The sequence below is a fragment of the Antechinus flavipes genome, chromosome 2 (assembly GCF_016432865.1).
Source record: "Antechinus flavipes isolate AdamAnt ecotype Samford, QLD, Australia chromosome 2, AdamAnt_v2, whole genome shotgun sequence".
Lineage (NCBI taxonomy): Eukaryota > Metazoa > Chordata > Mammalia > Dasyuromorphia > Dasyuridae > Antechinus > Antechinus flavipes.
In genome coordinates this window covers 236,900,303-236,918,738 of record NC_067399.1, presented here as the reverse complement: position 1 = coordinate 236,918,738, position 18,436 = coordinate 236,900,303, and the positions used below count along the sequence as shown (strand labels likewise).

General features: G+C 40.7%; 1 protein-coding gene and 1 long non-coding RNA gene across 6 annotated transcripts in view; both read left to right on the top strand.

Annotated features, from left to right (window-relative positions):
* RIPOR3 (RIPOR family member 3) overlaps positions 1 to 18,222 on the top strand; it is a 108,418-nt gene extending 90,196 nt beyond the window's left edge. For 4 of the 5 annotated variants that reach the window (XM_051976587.1, XM_051976583.1, XM_051976585.1 and 1 more), the window contains 8 exons: positions 1,254 to 1,832; positions 4,050 to 4,186; positions 5,875 to 5,989; positions 6,741 to 6,876; positions 8,390 to 8,551; positions 11,762 to 11,917; positions 12,661 to 12,863; positions 14,497 to 16,426. In XM_051976587.1, coding sequence (XP_051832547.1) covers positions 1,254 to 1,832; positions 4,050 to 4,186; positions 5,875 to 5,989; positions 6,741 to 6,876; positions 8,390 to 8,551; positions 11,762 to 11,917; positions 12,661 to 12,863; positions 14,497 to 15,027 — 2,019 coding nt within the window. In that variant the 3' untranslated portion in view covers positions 15,028 to 16,426. Of the gene's footprint in view, positions 1 to 1,253; positions 1,833 to 4,049; positions 4,187 to 5,874; positions 5,990 to 6,740; positions 6,877 to 8,389; positions 8,552 to 11,761; positions 11,918 to 12,660; positions 12,864 to 14,496; positions 16,433 to 17,023 lie in introns of those variants that run through there. The other variant, XM_051976588.1, reaches the window with a different exon arrangement.
* The window catches only part of LOC127548918 (uncharacterized), a 444,700-nt gene that overhangs the window by 383,016 nt on the left and 43,248 nt on the right, over positions 1 to 18,436 (top strand). The window lies entirely within an intron of this gene.

Here is an 18,436-nt window from a genome sequence, read left to right as displayed (position 1 = left end):
TGAGGTCCTCTGACTTAAAACACACTATTTTAAAAAAAGCATTTATTTATTTATTTAAATTTTTTTTTTAGGCAAACAGGGTTTAGGGACTTGCCCAGGGTCATATAGTTAGTAAGTTGACTGAAGTAAAATTTGAACTCAGAGCCTTCTGACTGCAGCACCAACTGAGTGCTATTTTCAGCAAGCCATAGTGCTGTTAAGCTCCATCTGCATCGTTGTGAAGTTACAGCTAGTCATATTTTGAATGAATAATACTTTCTGGCACAATAGTAAAAATGCTCCAGTAGAAGACTTGGTCCAGTGCTCCAGATGACAGCAATGGCCCTGTCTTTACTCCGGAATGTCCCCCTTCAGTGTTACCCACCCGGCCTGCTAGACTTAAAGCAAATCCACTCTTTCTGATTAAACGTTTGCTTAGAGACCCTGACAAATCAGGTGGCATGTTTCTCTGTGGGAAGGAAGAAGCGGGAGTAATTCTGATTTGGAATGTAATCTGGAGCAAAAGCATAAATAACTTTTTGGAAATTTCTGCTCATCTGGTTCAGGATACAAGAGACATTCGTTGAGTAAGGCACATACCTTCTTGGGGCTGTGAAATAAATTGTAAGCGACATAGTTTGGAATAAACTGTTACCTGAGAGATGAAAATTTACTTAATTCAACAACATTTATTAAGTATCTGCCCACTGTGAACAAAGCCCACAGAAACACAATATAGGCTCTGCTGGTTAACAGAGGTAGCATGGGGGACATCCATGGGAAACTCCTCTTCAGCCGCAGCCTGATCTTGCCCTCTTGGGCGCCCAGGCCTGTGCCCGAGGAATGCAGACTCGAGGTGCCATCGAGCAATAAATAGCATGAGCAGGGACTTCGTGTCCGCCAAAGCCACCATCAGAGTGGTTGTAGAGTGAGGAATACGTCAACTGACAGAACTTTTGAAAATCAAATTGTCTCCTAAGCCAAAGAGAGCCGTGATCTGTCAAAGCCCCCCCGCTCTGAGGTAACCACAGGTCTCTGACAAAAGTACAAAAAGTGGGCAAGCTTTATAAACTGTCCGGGACAGAGTTTCTTTTAACCAGGAAGAAGGCACTGCCACATCTTGGGAGGGGCACCGTGTCACCCCCTCAGAGATAAGTTGCAGCGAAAGGAGGCGGGATGTGCCTTTGAGTGTCTGCAGTCTGGGCTGCGAGGGAGGCAGTGAGGAGGCAGGGAGCATTTCTCTAGGCCCTGATGCCCGTGTTCACCTCTTCCAGTCTCTTTTCCAGCAGCAGCAGCAGCCGCCAGGGCCGGAGGGCCGGAGGGACAGCCCCCCGCCTCGCTCTCTGTTGAGCTACCTGTCTGAGAGCGACTTGGGTGTGCGTCTTCAGGGGAAGAGCACCGAGCAGCCCGAGATGACCGAGAGGGACTCTTTCAGCTCGGACGACCCCAGGGAGACCGAGACGGGGACCTCGGCTTCCACCTCAGACGGGGGCTTCCCACTCTTCGTTCCCGATGTCTCTGTTGAAGGGGAGCAGCAGGAAGCCTCAACGCCGTGCTCAGGCGGGCTTTCACTGAAGGCGTCCCCAGGAGCTGGGGACTGGCACCCGGGGCCGCCTGGCCAGCCGGAGCTGCTTGGGCCCAGGCGCGGCTCACTGCTCCAGGAGGGCCTGGTGTTGGACAGCCAGCTGGGGAAGCTGGGCACAGCGAAGCCCGAGGAACCCACGGAGGGCCCCAGCCAGTCTGTGGAGAAAGCCTTGCAGGAGGTTCTAGATTTACTCAAGTTAATGAATCCTAGGCAGTCACAACTCCGGGAACTAGAGTACCAGGTTCTCTGCTTCAGGGATCGATTAAAGGTATAGCTTGTTTTCCTGCTGGGAATAATAAAGACAACTTGTATTTATTTAATGCTTTAGGAGCATGAAGAATTTTCACTTCCATTATCTTGTTCCATTCAAACACTTATTAAACACCTACTGTTTATAGGACATTGTGCTTGTGGCTTGGGGGGAGAAATGGGGAGAGAATGTAGGCCAAAGCAGCCCCTGTCATTATGAAGCTTACAGTCTCTTGGGAGATAAGACTCAGCCTGTGTGACTGGTACTCAGAAAGTACATTAAGTAGGTATCATGTTTCTTGTCTTCTAAGTGGGCAAGGGAGAGAGGTAGGGGGAGGGAGAACATTTGGAACGGACAATAAAGAGTTAAAAAAATTTTTTTTCAAAAAAGAAAGAAAGTATATTAGAGAGATACAGAAAAAAGTGCCATGTGATATCAAGGGAGATCATTCATTAAAGACAGAGGAAGATCAGAGAAGGCTTCATGGAGAATGTGGGACTTGAGTTGATCTCAAGTATCTTAAGGGATGAGAACATCCCTTAATCAATAAGAAACCATTTACACATCTTGGGAGTGTCATCACATCACCCCTTCAGAGATAAGTTGTAATGAAAGGAGACAGATAGGATGTTCCCCCTTTATGTAATTTATAGTGTTGGGATTATGAGGGAAAAGGGGAAGGCTTTCAAAGGATCAAGTCATGAAGGCCATTTGATTTTCTAAGGGATTTGTGGGACAGGTGAGCTAAGCTATTATCCCCATTTTGTAGATAAGAAAAAGTAAAGTTATTTGTTTAAGATTATTCTGGATTCAACCTTTGGAGCTTCTGACTCCAAATTTAGAAGCTTTTCTTCCATTCTGACTTTCATCATCATCTTTATCATCACCATCACCATTGTCATTGTTTATATGGTGCTTACTGTGTGTCAGACACTATGCTCAGTGCTTTATAATCATGATCTCATTTAGTCCTCACAGTTTTGTGAAGTAGGTGCTATTCTTATCCCCATTTTACAGGTGAGGAAACTGAGGCAGACAGGGATTAAGTGATTTGCTCAGGGTCACACAGTTAGTAAACTTCTGAGACTAGATTTGAACTTGGGTCCTCCTGACTCCAGGTCTGATGGTCTATCGACTGAGCCACCTAGCTGCCCCATTTCCCCTAAATTGCAAATCTCTCAGGGCTATAGTAACTTTGAGACCTCAGTTTACTCTCTCATTTTATAAATAACTCTAGACTAGGAATTAGGAGAGTTAAGTTTTAGCCAGGGCTTTGCCACTTACTGACTTTTGTGAGTAATTTTTCCATTTATAAATCTCAGTTTTATTGTCTGTTAAGTGGGGACGGTGATTTCTGCCTCATCTATCTCATAGGGTTGTTGTAAGGATTAAATGAGCATCATCAATAAATATAAAGCACCTACTATGTGCCAGGCACTATACTAAGCACTGGGGATACTAAAGGAGGCAAAAGGCAGTCCCTACTCCGAAGGAACTCCAGTGAAAGCATTCTATAAATTGTAAGGAATAGGGACTGGATCAGTAGGAGAAAGATCTGCCCGTGCAGATCAACACTTCCTCTGCACATTATCTTTTTGGAAGTGGTTAATTAAGTGACGACCAGAGTCACACAGCCAGTATGTGTCCGTGGTGGGACTTGAATCTGGGGTCTCACTGATTTGGCTGGGGTTCTTTCTCTTCTTCATCTGGTTTTCTTTGTTTCAGAATTCTAGTGTTGCAGAATCCCTTGGGCATTCTGTATGGATTGGGGGGATTTGGGATTCAAGGGAATGAAGAATTAGGGCTTGGAATTAGGAGACCTGGGATTGAATGCTGGCCCTGGCAATGGAACTTTGTGGCCATGGGCAGGACTACTCACTGAGCCTCTGTTTAATCATCTGTAAAGTAGGGATAATAAATACCAGCAATGTCTCACAGGGCCTTTGTAAATAAAGTGCCTTATATACATTTTTAGAAATCATGATTGTTGTGTACTTGCTATCTTGTAACTCAACCATCCTAGTCAGACAAGTCCTTTTCCTATTTGTACAGTTCTTCATGAAAGGGATTATTAAACCTCCCTGCCTTGTTTTAGGCCTTTCAGGGATTAAATAAGGCTTATTTGCTGTACAGTTTTGTATACAGTGACCCCCTCCCCCCCATTTCAGCCAGATAATGTTCCTGCTCTACTGAGGGGATACTGTTCTGAAGTCTTTTCCCCCTGTTTCCTGATAGCCCAAGGTCACCAACCAGGAACATTCATCCATGGAGAGTTTGATGGAGACCATATTAGAAAGTTTTGACTTTTTAAATGCTGACTTCAACCCAGATGAACTTTCCTTATTTGGCAGTGGCCAGGCCCAAAGCATAAAGTAAGTGAACCCCAAGCCCAGAGTGCCATCCTGCTCTCCTAGAGACCTCCTCTCCATTCCTAATTGGTTTTCTTTCTGTTGTCTACATCAGTTGTCCAATTGCATCAACTTCTTCTATGGCCAGGTCTAACAATGACTTGTCCTGGAGATAAAGTTGTTAAAGTACAAAGCGTGATTGTGTTTTGATTGATGGTGGTTCACCCCTCAATTAGTGTGTAGCAAACCACTTCTGTAGATCTCTTTCCTCCTGTAAAATACATTCGACCACACTTTTAAGGTTCTTACTCATTTTAATGTTCCAATTTTGAGTTTATAACAAAGATCATACATTTTAATTCTTATTAAGCAGCTTCCTTCCTTTTCTCCTTCCCTCCCTTCCTCCCTGTTTCCTTCCCTCCTTGTTCCCTCCTTCCTACCCCTCCTTTTCCTCTGTTCACCCAGGGTTTCATATTTTTACCTGTTGGTACTGTGACCAAAGGAATGTGAATTTTGATCCCTGAAACCTCCCAAGATGTCTTGGGGTTTACTGCCTAGATTTCTTTTTTAAGGACATGTCTTAAACCCAGATCACTCTGGCTCTCATTGATTGACCAACAATAGGTCCCAGGTCAAGCCTCCCTTGACCTTATTTGGACCCTGATAGCTCAAAGTAATTATAAATAGCAATTGTTTCTGTTTTATCCAAGATTTTTGAGAGTCTTTCCCTCTTGTTGATTGTTGTTTTTTTGACTAGATAAGAGAGGCCATTTTTTGCCTCATTTCTTCCCTAGCCTTAATCACTGATTGGACTTTGCTTTAGTCAAACTGAGACCTGTTAAAGACCTAGAAAGGCCAAGATCTCCCCCTGTGTCCAGGGCCTCTCCAGTCCTCCTGATTTCTCGCTGGCCACTGGACCCAGGTGGCTCTGGTGACCTTGCCCAGCCCTCCCTCCCTCCAACCCACTTCACTTGCATACCATGGCATCCCCTCCCTGATGGCATGTCCCCTTTGACACAAAGGATGAGGAAGGCCCAGTGCTGACAATGACTTTATTGCTTCTGCCTTTATTTGAACCAGCCAGGGTCTGTCTTGGTTTAATTTTAAACTTGGAGAACGTTAGTGTCCAACACTCTTGTAATGCAGGAAGCTGAGGCCCAGAAAGAAGTGACTGTCCCAGCTTCAGAAGTAGTGAGGGGCAGGGCTAGCCTTTGAGCTGAAGTCTACGAATTTTAATGCTCTTTTCATCATACCATGTGGCCCCTTGAAACCTTCATGCTGTATAGACCTCCCTCCCTCCCACTATATTCAAATGCTTTTCATTATTTTTTTTCTTTTCGGGTCCTTTCTCAGTTTATCCATCTCTCTGCCCCCCTCTCTTGCTTTCCCTTCTCACCTCCAGTCTGTCTCTTCCTCTGTCTGTCTCCATCTCTGTTTCTCTCCTTGGTGTTTTCTGTGTCTCTGGTCTCTGTCTCAGTTTATTTCTCAGAAGCCAGGGTAGCATTCTCTTTATAGTAGGCACATAGTAAATGCTTATTAACTGAAAACATTTGAATGTTTTGAATTTGAATTAAAAAAAAGAAATTTATTAAATGCTTAAAATGAAAAATTAGATCTATGGGCATGGGGCCCAGAGATGGGTTCTATAATACAAAGTGATACAGGGAAGGGGATGGATGGTTAACCAGTTTCTTTCTCGCAATCCCATTCAGTAATGATGGCACTTCTCAGCCTGTGAAGGCGTCAGCCAAAGAGCTCACAGCAGGAATTCAAGAATTAGATGTGCTTTTGGTGGTTCATCTCCAAGTGTGCAGAGCTCTTTTACAGGTAAAGAAAGCATGGGGTTCGGGGCAACTTCCCATTAATACTGAGTGGGTAGAATGGGAGAAATCCCCAGCCATAAGCATTTATGTGTAATGGGCGAGGTGCTGGGGATACATGTACCATGCAAGACACAATCCGGGTTCTACAATACACAGGGGAAGGGGAGAAGTTTGGCTTGGTACTGGGGAAGTGAATTGTCCATCTATATTACCCTACCTGTGTGGGCCAAGTCACCTCTCTGGACCCATTTCTTCATCTATACAAAGACAAGGGTGAGTTAGATGATCTCTAAAGTCCTTATGCCAGATTCCTTTGAGGACAATATAAGTTATATTTCTTGTGTTTGTATGGAACATTTCATATCCAAAATGGCAGCTGGATGGCCCAGTGGCTAGAGCACTGGATCCGGAGTGAAGAACGCCCGAGTCCAAATTGTGTCTAAGATGCTTCATAACTGGGCAAGTCACTTAGCCTTTGGCTGCCTCCATTCCCTCGTGTAAAATGCTCATAGTAAGAGTACCTGCCTTTCATGGTTGATGCAAGGATAAAATGAGATAACATTTGGAAGGTGCTTTGTGCTATATAAATACTAGATATTTATTATTATTAGCACTATTATCAGTGATTAAAAAGTCAAGCCCCCCTAACCCTGTGGAGTAAAATCAGGGCAAGTCCAGTCTCTGGAATGGCTATGAATGATTTCAAAAGGGTTTTTATTCGCTCTGACCCTGAGGCAACATGGACTGTTTTCTAGAAACTGATGTGTCCCAACTTGTCAAGACTGGTCCAGGAAAGCCTTCTGGAAGAAGTGCTACAACAGAAAGAGGTTCTGGAGAAGCTGTCTGTTCTCGATGTGGAGAAGGTCAGGAACGCTACGTCTGCTGATGAGCGTATGTAGCCTGCTCACAAACTACGGGAAACAGTGGGTGACGTCCAAGGGCTCATCTTTTAAATCCAGGGGTACAGCAGTGAAAACATCAGTCCCCGTGACCCAGGCCCGAGGCACAGTTCAGCTATTTACTGTCCGTGTGGCCTTAGGAGCCGATCATTTGTAACAATACTTTATAGACAGTAAAACGCTGTGTAAATAGGAGCTACTATTTTTATGGAACTTGCCTAACGTCTCATGGTAAATGATGGAGTTGGGGTTTCTGACTCTGGAAGCTATCGTTTTGTTTTTTCAGTGACACCACTTTGGCCCTTATAGCTCGAGAGTGATGGTAATTGTCAGCATTGGGCCTTATATGTTATAAGAAGAAAAATCTCTTTAATCCCATCCCAGAGATCTGGTGGGATCAGTGGTGTCAAGCTCAAATGGAACAGGGCCACTAAAATGTGCCTTTGAATCCTGCTGCCATATATTGATTTGGAAAACCACATGTTAACTTTGTCTATGTTCTACTGCATTATTATTTATTTTATTCAGTATTTCCCAATTACATTTTAGTCTGGTTTGGGTAGCACTTGGGAGTATAGCAGACAGCTGGTTGTTTGCGTTTGATATCTTTAATGTGTTCCACAGAAGAGCTACAGCTATAATAGAAATAAGGCATTTTTAAAAAGATCTTGCTAACCATAGAATTTCCTTTTAAAATTTTTTTAAAATTAAATTTGTATTTCTTTCACTCTGCCTTTTCTCATTCCTCTTTTTCTCCTTGGGAAAGAAAAACAACTATGTTAACATCCATGTATAGTATAGTCAAACAGAATGGATTCTCCCATAGGCCATGTACAAATAATGTATGTCTCAATCTGCCCTCTATCATCTCTCCCTCAGGAAGATTTTCATAGAATTTCCAAAGCCAAAGAATCACATACTTAAGTGCCCAGTTTGAATAGTAAAATTCTCGCCCGAAGGTGAAAGTATTTAAGAAGTTCTAAGAAGTACCTGAGAAGTTCAGAGACTAACTTGTCTTTATAAAGTGCTTTTAGATTTACAAATCACTTTCCTTGCCACCCTGAGGTACATACATAGCCTCAGATAAGTATTTTCCTCAAGGTCATTCAGATTGTGACTTCTGACTGAGTGCTGGACAGTTTTCACTATACCATGCTGTCTCCATTGGCTTGTAAAGAACTTGGAATCTTTTAAGAACTAGAGAATAAAATGGAGTAAAAGAAAGAAGCCCTATTTTTACCCATCTTTGAAAATTGTTATTCTTTCCCAGATTCTAAAGACCTATAAGATTGTTATTGATAGGAAGAGAAGGTCAGAGGCTGTTCTGTCCTTGGAGAATGCTCTCAGAAAGGAATTCTGTAGGGATCAATAAAGCTCCAAGGGATCTCTTATGGATAGCAGGGGCAGGGCTGAGGGAGATTGGATTTCAGGCGTCTTTTCCTGAGCGTGTTTTCCAGTAATGCCAGAATTCTGGACAATTAATGATTCTAAATCTGGGTTTTCAGTTATTCCTCAGGCAAAGAAGAAGAAGCGGTATCTGAAGATGTGGAGTGAATGTACCGGGCCAGGAGGGAACCTATTCTGCTCAGCAAAAAAATTCCAAAATCAACTAAAAAAAATGTTTCTGCACAAAATTAAAGGGCAATACCCAGGACAACTTGAGATAGGTAGATTTACTGAAAATTCTTTGTATTTCAATCAATCAACAAAGCACTTATTAAGCACTTACTACTCGCTAGATACTATGCTAAACACTAAAGATACCCAAAAATAAACAAAAAAATGACCCTGCCCTCAAGAAGCTTTCATTCTAATGACAAAATGTATATTAACAAAAATATATAAAGTAAATACAGAAGAGTTGTAAGGATTGCTACTGCAATAATCCAGGCAGGAGGTGATATGAGCCCGAACTATAGTTATCACCGTTTTAGTGGAGAAAAAGAGATGTTTACAAGAATTGTTGTAGAGAAAGAAATAAGATTTGGCAATAAATTGGCTATGTGGAGTGAGAGGGAGGAGTCAAGGATGCTGAGACTTTTAAGTCTATAGGGCTGAGAATGATGGCACTCTTAACAGTAATGGGAAATAAGCAAGAGGGGAAGTTTGGGGTAAAGGAAAGATGAGTTCTTTTTGAAATGTTGAATTTGAGATGGTCAGAAGTTGATATACAGACCTGGAAATCATCTGCATGGAGATGATTACCAAGTGCTCCGAGGCTGATAAGCTCTCTAAGGGAAATAGCATAGAGCAAAAAAGGGAAGCGGCCTAAATGGACAAAGCATTGGGGAACACCCCATTAGTTGTGTGACATGAAGTATGAACAAGGGAAAATGAGTGGGTGGTGAGCCAGGGAGGGGGGAAAGGGGGAGGAGAAGCAGGAGAGCAGAACCATAGAAAAAGAACGTGTCCAAAGGGACAAGGACGGTCAGTAATGTCAGATGGTGGAGGATGTAGAGAAGAGGCAGTCAGAGTGGGCAATTAGAACATTGGAGAGAGCAGTTTCAGTCGAATTTCAGAAGCCAGATGATGGAGGGATTGAAAGAAATATGGGCACCAATTGCAGACAGCTTTTTAAAGGAATTTAGCTTTAAAGAGGAGAGAAAGGATGATATTGGAGGATATTTTTGTTATCTTTTAAATCCAGAGCAGGTCTAGTCATGTTTGTAGACAGCAAGGAAGGATCCAGTGGATAAAAAGGGAGGATTAGAAAGAAAATGGGAATAATGGTGAAATAATCTGCTAGAGAAAGGGGAAAGGATGAGATCGGTAAGCAGAAGAGCCTCCCCTTTTTTTAGGTTCATCTATTCCAAAGTTATCACCTAAACCAGATTCTAGCAGCTCTTATTTATCAACCCCACTCCCACCCAAGATTTTCCCCTTCCACTAAGAATTAAGTCACTAGCTCTGTAGTCTTCCTACCCTTCCCAACCCCCTCCCCCCCATTCTGGGGCAGAGTAATATGAGGGAAGGAGGAGGAGATCTTGAGAAACAGCTTGAATTGTTGATCTAAAAATGTGAGGTATGAGGTTATCAGCAGAGAAATTTGGTTGGGGATAGGGTAATGTCATAGGTATTTGAGAAGGAAAAGTTTGCAACAATTGCTGTTGAATGGGATAGGAATCAATTAAGTGGGAGAGTTGAGTGCTGTTGCGAGGGTTCATTTAGGATCAGCTACTATAAATCTATGATGGACCCCCACTTAAAACAATTACATGGTTTCCTCCAATTCTGTTCAGCCCTCTATAAGCATAAGCAATTTGCTTTCAAGGGTATTAAGGAGATTGATATGGTCTGTAAGTTGTAATAAAGAACAAGAAATATCGTATTGCTCCCCACCATGACTAGTGAGTCAAGAGGTATGAATTTAAGTGCAACTAGTGCTTGGAAGGGTTGGGTCTCAGTGCGTACAGGAATTTGGAAGGACACATTCATCTTAGTGAAATCAAGTTTGTTAATTATGGAACTAGCATTCCAGAGGGCACGGGAAGAGCCGGCAGATCCGGAGGGGTCATTCACAGTGTAGGGCCGAGAGGAATAGGAATAAAGAAGTGGACTGCTGAATTCTGGAAGGACATCATGTTCTTTAGCAGCTGGGGTTATTCCAAAGGAAGGAAGAGTAGTTGGAAACGAGGGTGAATTAATCTAGGCAGAGCAGGTGGTGCACTGAATAGAGTACTGGCCCTGGAGTGAGAGTGAGTGCAAATACAGTCTCATCTACTTACCAGCAGTATGACCCTGGCAAGTCACTTACCCCCCAACTCCCTTGAAGAAAAAAAAAAGGGAAAGGAGGCAGAGACAGAGAGAGAAAAGAGAAGAGGAAGGAAGAAGAAAAAAGTTAATTGAGGCAGAATAGCAATGAAGTCCCCAGATGAAGGCAGGTATACCTCCAGGTTTTTCAATTATTTGAATTGTACTTTTTAGTTTTCAAAGTGCTTTTTGCCTGTATTATCACATTTGTGTCCTACTCTAATTCTGTGAGCCAGGCAGGGCAGGAATTTCCAACTTGAGATCTAGGGAGATTAAATGATTTGCTTAGTTCACATAGCTAGTATGGCAGAACTGGACTTTCTGACTTAAGTACAAGGCTCTTGCCAAAGTGTCGCCACCTTTCAGGATGGAATTAGTTCCCTGTATCTCAGAGTGTGGAATTTAATCTAAACACATCACTGCTGAAAAATTCATTTTATTTATAAGCAAGGTCATTCCAGGGAACAAAACTTGTGGCCATGCAGCTTATAGACCAAAGACTGATTATCACTTCTTTCTTTTTAATCTTTGTTTAAAATGTTTTCAGAGAATGATGACTTAGATAAGCTTTCTCTGCTTAACTAGAAAAGTCATTTTGGAAGGCATGTAGGAGTAGGGGAGAAAGAGAAGCAATTCTTTTTTATGGTTCCTTTTTTAATCAGTCAATAAGCATTTATTAAGTACCTACTGTACCAGGCACTGTACTCAGTGTTGGGGATACAAAAAGGAGCAATAGTAAGTGCTTAGCCTCAAGGAGCTCACAGTCTAATGGAGGAGACAACAATCAAATGTGCACAAGCAAGCTATAATATAGGATAAATAGAAATAAATGAGAAGGCAGGCACTAGAATTAAGAGGGATTGGGAAGGGCTTCTGGTATAAGAAGGGATTTGGGACTTTAAAAGAAGCCAATTAGGCAGAACTATCCCCCACGAGGAAGGGGGACCTCCTGACCCCTCCAACTCCCCTCTTGGCTGCTTATATTCAATCTGTGGAGAAGACCAGAGGGAGAAGTACTCCCAACATTTGATGAACTTGAGTTTAGAAAGGTGGGCATTTCCTTAGATTTCCATATGAAAGTGTTATGAACCTAAGTTGATTTTAGTTTTCTGCTGTTGTTGGGCAAGTGTGTCACAGGTTGCTGGAGCAGGTGGTCAGCTGCAGTGGGTTGATCTCTGTGGGCCTCTCAGAAGAACTCGTCACTTGGTTCCAGTTTCAGAGATACTTAGAAAAGCAGAATGTGACCGATCTGGAGAAACACTTTGCCCAACTCACCAAAGAAGGTACTAGATGGTGACTAGTGATTACTATCCATTTCATTATTAAAGAAACACAAGACTGGAGAAGTTTCTTTGGAGAGCCTTGCTTGTTGGGTTCAGACACATTTCTTAAAAATTAGGATACAAAGATTATTTCACTAAATTCCCAAACCTTTTTTCTGTCCTCTCTAGCATTCTTTCTGAGAGATTACCTCTAATTAGGCCCTGAACCAAATTCAACAACTAGAGAAGCACTTCACATTTATAAAATAAAGTTTTTCTTATTCCATACCCTTTTAGAGGACATAAAATGAGAGTAATAAAGTAAAGGGTTTGAACCATATTTCCTGACTCTCCATTACATACACTGTCTCATCTCATATTGAGCCTCTGAAGAACAGAGAGGAATTTAGATCCAAATACATCTTGTACACTTCTTCAAGGTCTAGTCTAAGTGCTCAATTACTGTTGCTGGGATAGGTTGAGTGGGATAGGTGGGTGGTCATCATCTTTAAGGTTGAGTCAGTTCAGTTGACTTTTGAAATAACCACTGACAACATTTGTTGCTGCTTTTCAAACTGGACAGTGTACGGCATGACACTTAAGTTCTTTCTAGAATGAATTATTTCTGGAAAAGGTTCCTAATTCTTAGAAGGCAAAACAAATCTGCAAATAAATAAAATATATGCAAGTGCCTGTTGTCTTGACTTCGTGGAATCTCGGATATATATTTACTTCTCACTCCCTGCCTTCCTCTCTGCCCTCAGTCACACTCCTTGAAGACCTGCAGTGTGCAGGACGGCTAAAGAAGATAAAAAAGCTGAAAGGAAAGAGATTGGGACAACTCCAGCCACTACCCCAGACCTTAAAGACGTGGGCCCTGCTGCAGCTGGATGAGAACCACCGGGTACGCAAAGCGGCCATTGCTCGTCTTTCGGATGCAGCTGGAAATAGGAGCTTTCGGGAAAAGGTATTATATGAGGAAGATAATGAGATTGGCGCTAACAGGCAGTTGTCATACACTTTAGAGGAAATTGGGATCTTTAGGAAACTGAGATAGAGGGAAGTTAATTGACCTGTCCAATGGAATTTTTTCCCACTTGACTGCATAGTTATAATAAAATTTTTGTTTTTCTTTTTCTTGGGGGAGACGAGATGATGACAAAACAAATATTTGCTAATTGAAAAAAAAGTTTAAAAATTAAGTGACTTGTCCAAGTTCATGCTTTGGATTTGAATGTAGCGCCAAAAAAAATTTCAATCTTTGTGCAAGGACCAATGGTCGGATGGCAAATGATGGCCACCAAGATCTATATTTAAGGTTTAGCTTTTAAAATTACTCCCTCTCTGGCTGTTCCTAGGTTCCTATGTATAGAAAAGGCAGCTATTTTTTGATGTTCTCATTTTTTCTATAAGCTATGTTTACCTCCATTTAATTTATCTCAGATATCTACTGAGTGCTAACTATATGGAAGGCATTGTGCTTTGTAATTAGAGATAAACAACACAAACCTTTTTTCCTATCTAGTCGGGTAGGAGGAAGCTATGATATATGCAAATAATGTGATGCAAGTTGTAGATTTTGATAGAGGCAAGAGATCTCACCAAACAAAATGCTGTGAGAAATTGGATGCGGGGAGGTAATCCTTTCACTTAGTGACAGGGAAGGCTTTAGAGTTAGGCCTTGTAGGTGAAAGTGAATTTATTCTGAGCATGAATAACAGTGAAACTCGAGTTAGTCATATTGTGGAAGGTCTTGAATGCTAGTCAGGGAATTAAATGTCTTTGATAGGTCATGGGAAGCTACAGAAGGTTTAGGTTTCTAAACATGGATTAAGCTTCCTGATCCTTCCATTGTTAAGGGGAGGTCAGTGATTGCTGCAAAAGTATCTCTGGATGCAAGCCTATTTTTTCTGCAGAGAGCAGTTTGTTTCCACTGGGCTAATTCTCCCTCTCTCTGGTGCTTCTCCATAAATAGGAAGCAGGAATTAGGGCGGGATGATAAATAGCTAGAAGACTATTTCTATTTAAAACATTTCTAACCAAAAAGATCTATCATCAGCTTCCAGATGCAAAGGTTTCTTTGTACCCTAACCACTGGCTTCCCTATAAGCTTTGAGAGGTAGCATGGCTATTGAGGAAGTTTGCTGAGAGATATTACAGAGTGAATGACTTTTATGAAAGTCTGTATATACCATATTCAGAAACTAAAATCTTGATTTCTCTGGATGTATTGAGTGGGCTAAAAGAGAATTTCACCATCATAAAAATGAAATTGGATTCTTCTAGACACTCTGACTCAGCACTGCAAGACATCCCAGGGGCAAGAATTTCTAGGAAACCCTGAATATATTAATGAACATGTGTTGTGTGTCTCTGGCTCAAAGATTATAGATCGCGGTTTCTGGGTGAGGGGGGAAGGGAAGCCAGATTGACTTACCATAAATGCTTGGATAAACTAATTTTTTTTTTTTTTTATCTATTCCACCCAAAGGGTAAAGTTCTAGATCAAATGTTTGACAGTGAAACAATAGCAAATTTTCTTTTGGTAGTCCAACAGCAGTTCCACTTTGTTCTAGGCACTCCCCCTTTTTTTTCCTCAGGCACTCCTTTACTACACTAGTACTCTCTCAGACAGTGATGCAAAACTTCAACAAGCTTCATGTCTGGCTCTAAAATATCTCAAAGTAAGTGAGTCTAATTTCTTTACTGATTGGGGGTTGACAGGAGTTGGGGGAAAAGTTCCATTTTGGGGAATATCCTCAATGACAACCTATAGCAATACCATTAGAACTGGTCTTCTTACTGTTCTTTATACACAGCATTGTACCTTTCCTGGCTTTTGTAATGTTGTGCTGCCATGTCCCCTCACCTTTAACCTCTTGGAATCCTGGATTCCTTCACAGTTCAGCTCAAGTTCCCCCACCTTATTCTTTCCTGACTTGATTCTCCTCAGCTGCTACTGCTTTCCTCCATACATTCTCCTATTTTATCTATTTTATAGCTACCTATCTATGTATATGTACCCTTCTCTGGCTCTAGACAGCACAGTGGATAAAAAACTGGACCTTGAATTGGGAAGATTTGAGTTCAAATCCAACTTCAGACATTTTCTGTGGGATTCAGGAAAATAACTTAACCAGCATCTATCTTCCAAGGTTATTCTGAAGATAAAATGAGATCTAATAGAGTTATTATACTTTTCCAGGACAAGAATTTTATTTTCAAAGCCCAGCATAGTGCCTGATACATAGTTGTTTAACAAATATTTGATGGAACAAAGAATCTCAAAGAGTTATTTAAGAGGGGTATCAAGGTCGATTCAAACCTTAAGAAGCCCTCTGAGGTTCAATTCAAGTTCTTCCCTTATTTGTTTTGAAACTTCAATAGAACTTAGCCTTCTAAATTTGGGCTGGAATCTGGATATGAAATTCTTTGAGATCCCGTCAGACATTGAAGGAGATGGATGACTCAGACATTGCACAACTGAAGTAGCACAGAGTTAACCAACAGGGGGAGCAAACACTAAAGAGTTCTGGCACTAGGATGGCAAGAATCCCACAGAGCTGACAGAAAATGCAAACTAGGCAAGGTCAAAATAATTCAAGCATACATTAACAAGAAAAAAGTTCCACTGGAAACGATCCCGGTTATTTGCTTCCTTGTTCTACTAACAAAAGAGAAATGGCTTGCATAGTACAAGACACCTTCGGATGTGTTCTCTCCTTTGATCCTCCGGGATCTATGAGGAAGCCCATATTATTACTCTCATTTTAGAGACGAAATAATGGCCTAGAGGTGAAGTGCTTTACCCCAAGGTCTTTTGATGCCATATTCATTGTTCCTCCCTGGTACAGGAAAAATAATCCCAAACATTTATGTGGTGCTTACTATGTGCCCGGTACAATGATGAGGACTTTATTATGACCTCACTTGATTCTCATAATTCTTATAAATCCTGTTATTATCTAGGGATGATTAAGAAGGCAGAAGATGACAAAGATGAAGAATCTTATAGCCTTAAGTATATACCAAGTTAAGAGGACAGGGAGGAACCTAGGGTTCTGGTAGATGAGATTTGCCTGCCTCATGGTGGTTTTCATCCTATATTCAGAAATATAGCCAAAGGCACACAGGTTAAAAAAAGGTTATTATGAAGATAAAATGGCATACAGTGTTCTTCAGCTGAGTTGAGGAACACATCCAAAGGCTCTAATAAAGAATAAATACTGTGAGTTTTTGATCATTATAACAAGTCCTGTTAACAGCCGTTTGCTCACAATTCTTTTAAAGAGCAATGTTATAGAAATTCTTAATGAACAATAATAGTCCTCAGAATTCTGAGATGAATTCCTGGACAGATTCAAACTCACATCTCAAGTTACAGATGCCTGTGTATTTTTTATAACTGATTTTATTATTTTAAAAGTTTCTCTTTGTTCACTTAGGGAATGGAAAGCATTGATCAGATTGCAAGTTTATGTCAGTCTGATTTGGAAGATGTGAGGACAGCTGCCCGGGAGTCAACACTATCATTTGGTAAAATTAAGCTATTAAACAGATGTTTCTGAAGGTCTAAAAACTTTACCATTCTGGTTAAGAGGACAGAGCTTTTGGGGAAAAAGAAGCCACAAACAGGTCCTACACCTATTTGCCTGTTTTATTTGCGGAATCTCACCCACAAGTTTCTTACAATTTGACTGTTTAAAAATATCAATTATATAATGGGTAGTTATAAAGATGACTATTATTTATTATTATGACTAACAAACTTTTATTTTTACTAAGGCAACTGTTTTGAAGAACAGTTATGAGGATAAAGACATTTTATTCTCTCTTAAAAAAATGAGTTCATCACCCTTCATCAAAGACATATAAGGATTAAGACCCCCAAATTTCTTAATCCCAGTTTTGTGTGTGTGGTGCTGAGGTTAAAGACCCTTAACTTGTTTAAAAATATCAGGCAATCCTGCCCCTAATCCCAACCCATGCCATTTTTATAAATAAGTAGTTTTGTCCCCACTGTTAAAAAATTTTTTTTGGGGGGGAGAGGGTTGGTGTAAAATAAAATAAGACTGGGGATAAGAGAACTAATATTTCTATCAGTGACACATCATCTTATATACACAGGTGAAAAGGGACGTTTGGCTTTTGAGAAGATGGACAGAATTTGCTCTGAAGTCAGAGAAACTTTATGCCAAGATGCGGATATTGAAATTACAGTGTTTTAAATACCTCACAAGCTGAGCCCAGATTCTGAATCTGTTTTTCCACTGCCCTGTCATATGAAGATCAAGTATTGGCACTGATGGCCAGTTGGTATTTGGGTGTTGTAGCACAAATTCATTAGAGAAAGAGTCTGGGAATGGATATTCCTGCTTCTTGAAGGAATATAGCCAGTGACAAACAAAAACGGAAGCTCAAGAGATTTTGACCAGGAACAGGGACCAGCAGAGAGAGATGGTCCACACCCTTTGGTAAAGATCCTGAATGACCTTTCCCAGAATCACTCTTGGCTTGAGACTGTGAAGGTACCTCTGACCCAGCTACAGCAAAGCCAAAGCCTCAAACTCTAAGTCCAGAAGGGAGTACAGTAAAAATCCAGGATGGTGACAAATTTCATTAGGTGCTGAGCTTAACGTCTTTCAAGTCTGATTTACTAACAGAGGAGGAAGAACATAGTCCAGAGAGGACAGTCAACCTGCCCTTGATAAGCAAAAGAGCGAGGGAAATGGGATATATATCTTAGAATAATTGGTATGGTAGAAATTGCTATCTTGATAGAACAATCTAAAATTGAAAAACAGAACATCATTTCCAAATATGTATGACTGCTTTATTTTCTGCTGAAATGTTGGAATAGAATCTTGACTGCAATAAGTATATAGATTATTTATAAAGCATATTTTTGCCATATTCAGTTATACCATTAAGGATACAAGGCTAAAATTATAGGTAAAAAAATCATTGACAGAAACCCTGGAGCATAACTGCCACAAAACATTTCCAGTCCGCCAGGCTGTTAGTTGAATTGGTTTTGAACTTACAAAGTTGTGAATTCTTGTCTTGAAAAAAGACAAAGATGATAGAAAATTTTTCCTACTGAAAAATTCCCCCCTGGAGGAATATGATGCCTATGATTACTGTGTATCGATAAATGTCTCCAAGAAACAGTGACCCTTGGAAAGTTCCATAATATAAGCATTAGAAAATCTTAGTTAATCTCACTGTATATACTTTGTGATTTTATTTTCATTGGATATTTATTTTTGTGACCTTAAACATTCAATTCTGTAAAGTTTTAATTAAAAAAAATCCCAAATTGGTTATTTCATTAATTTTGTCCTGGAAAGCAAGGCAGACAAACACTAATCTCAATGAAGGAAGAAAATTTTACTGGTTCAGTAAGCTCTCTGTTTCATTGACTGAATATATTTTTCAAAATATATTTCAAAATAACTACGCTATAAAAGCAAGTTAAAGAAGATGTTTTTGTGTATCCATTTTCATAATTTATAGTCCAAATGTTAGAGTCAGAAGCAA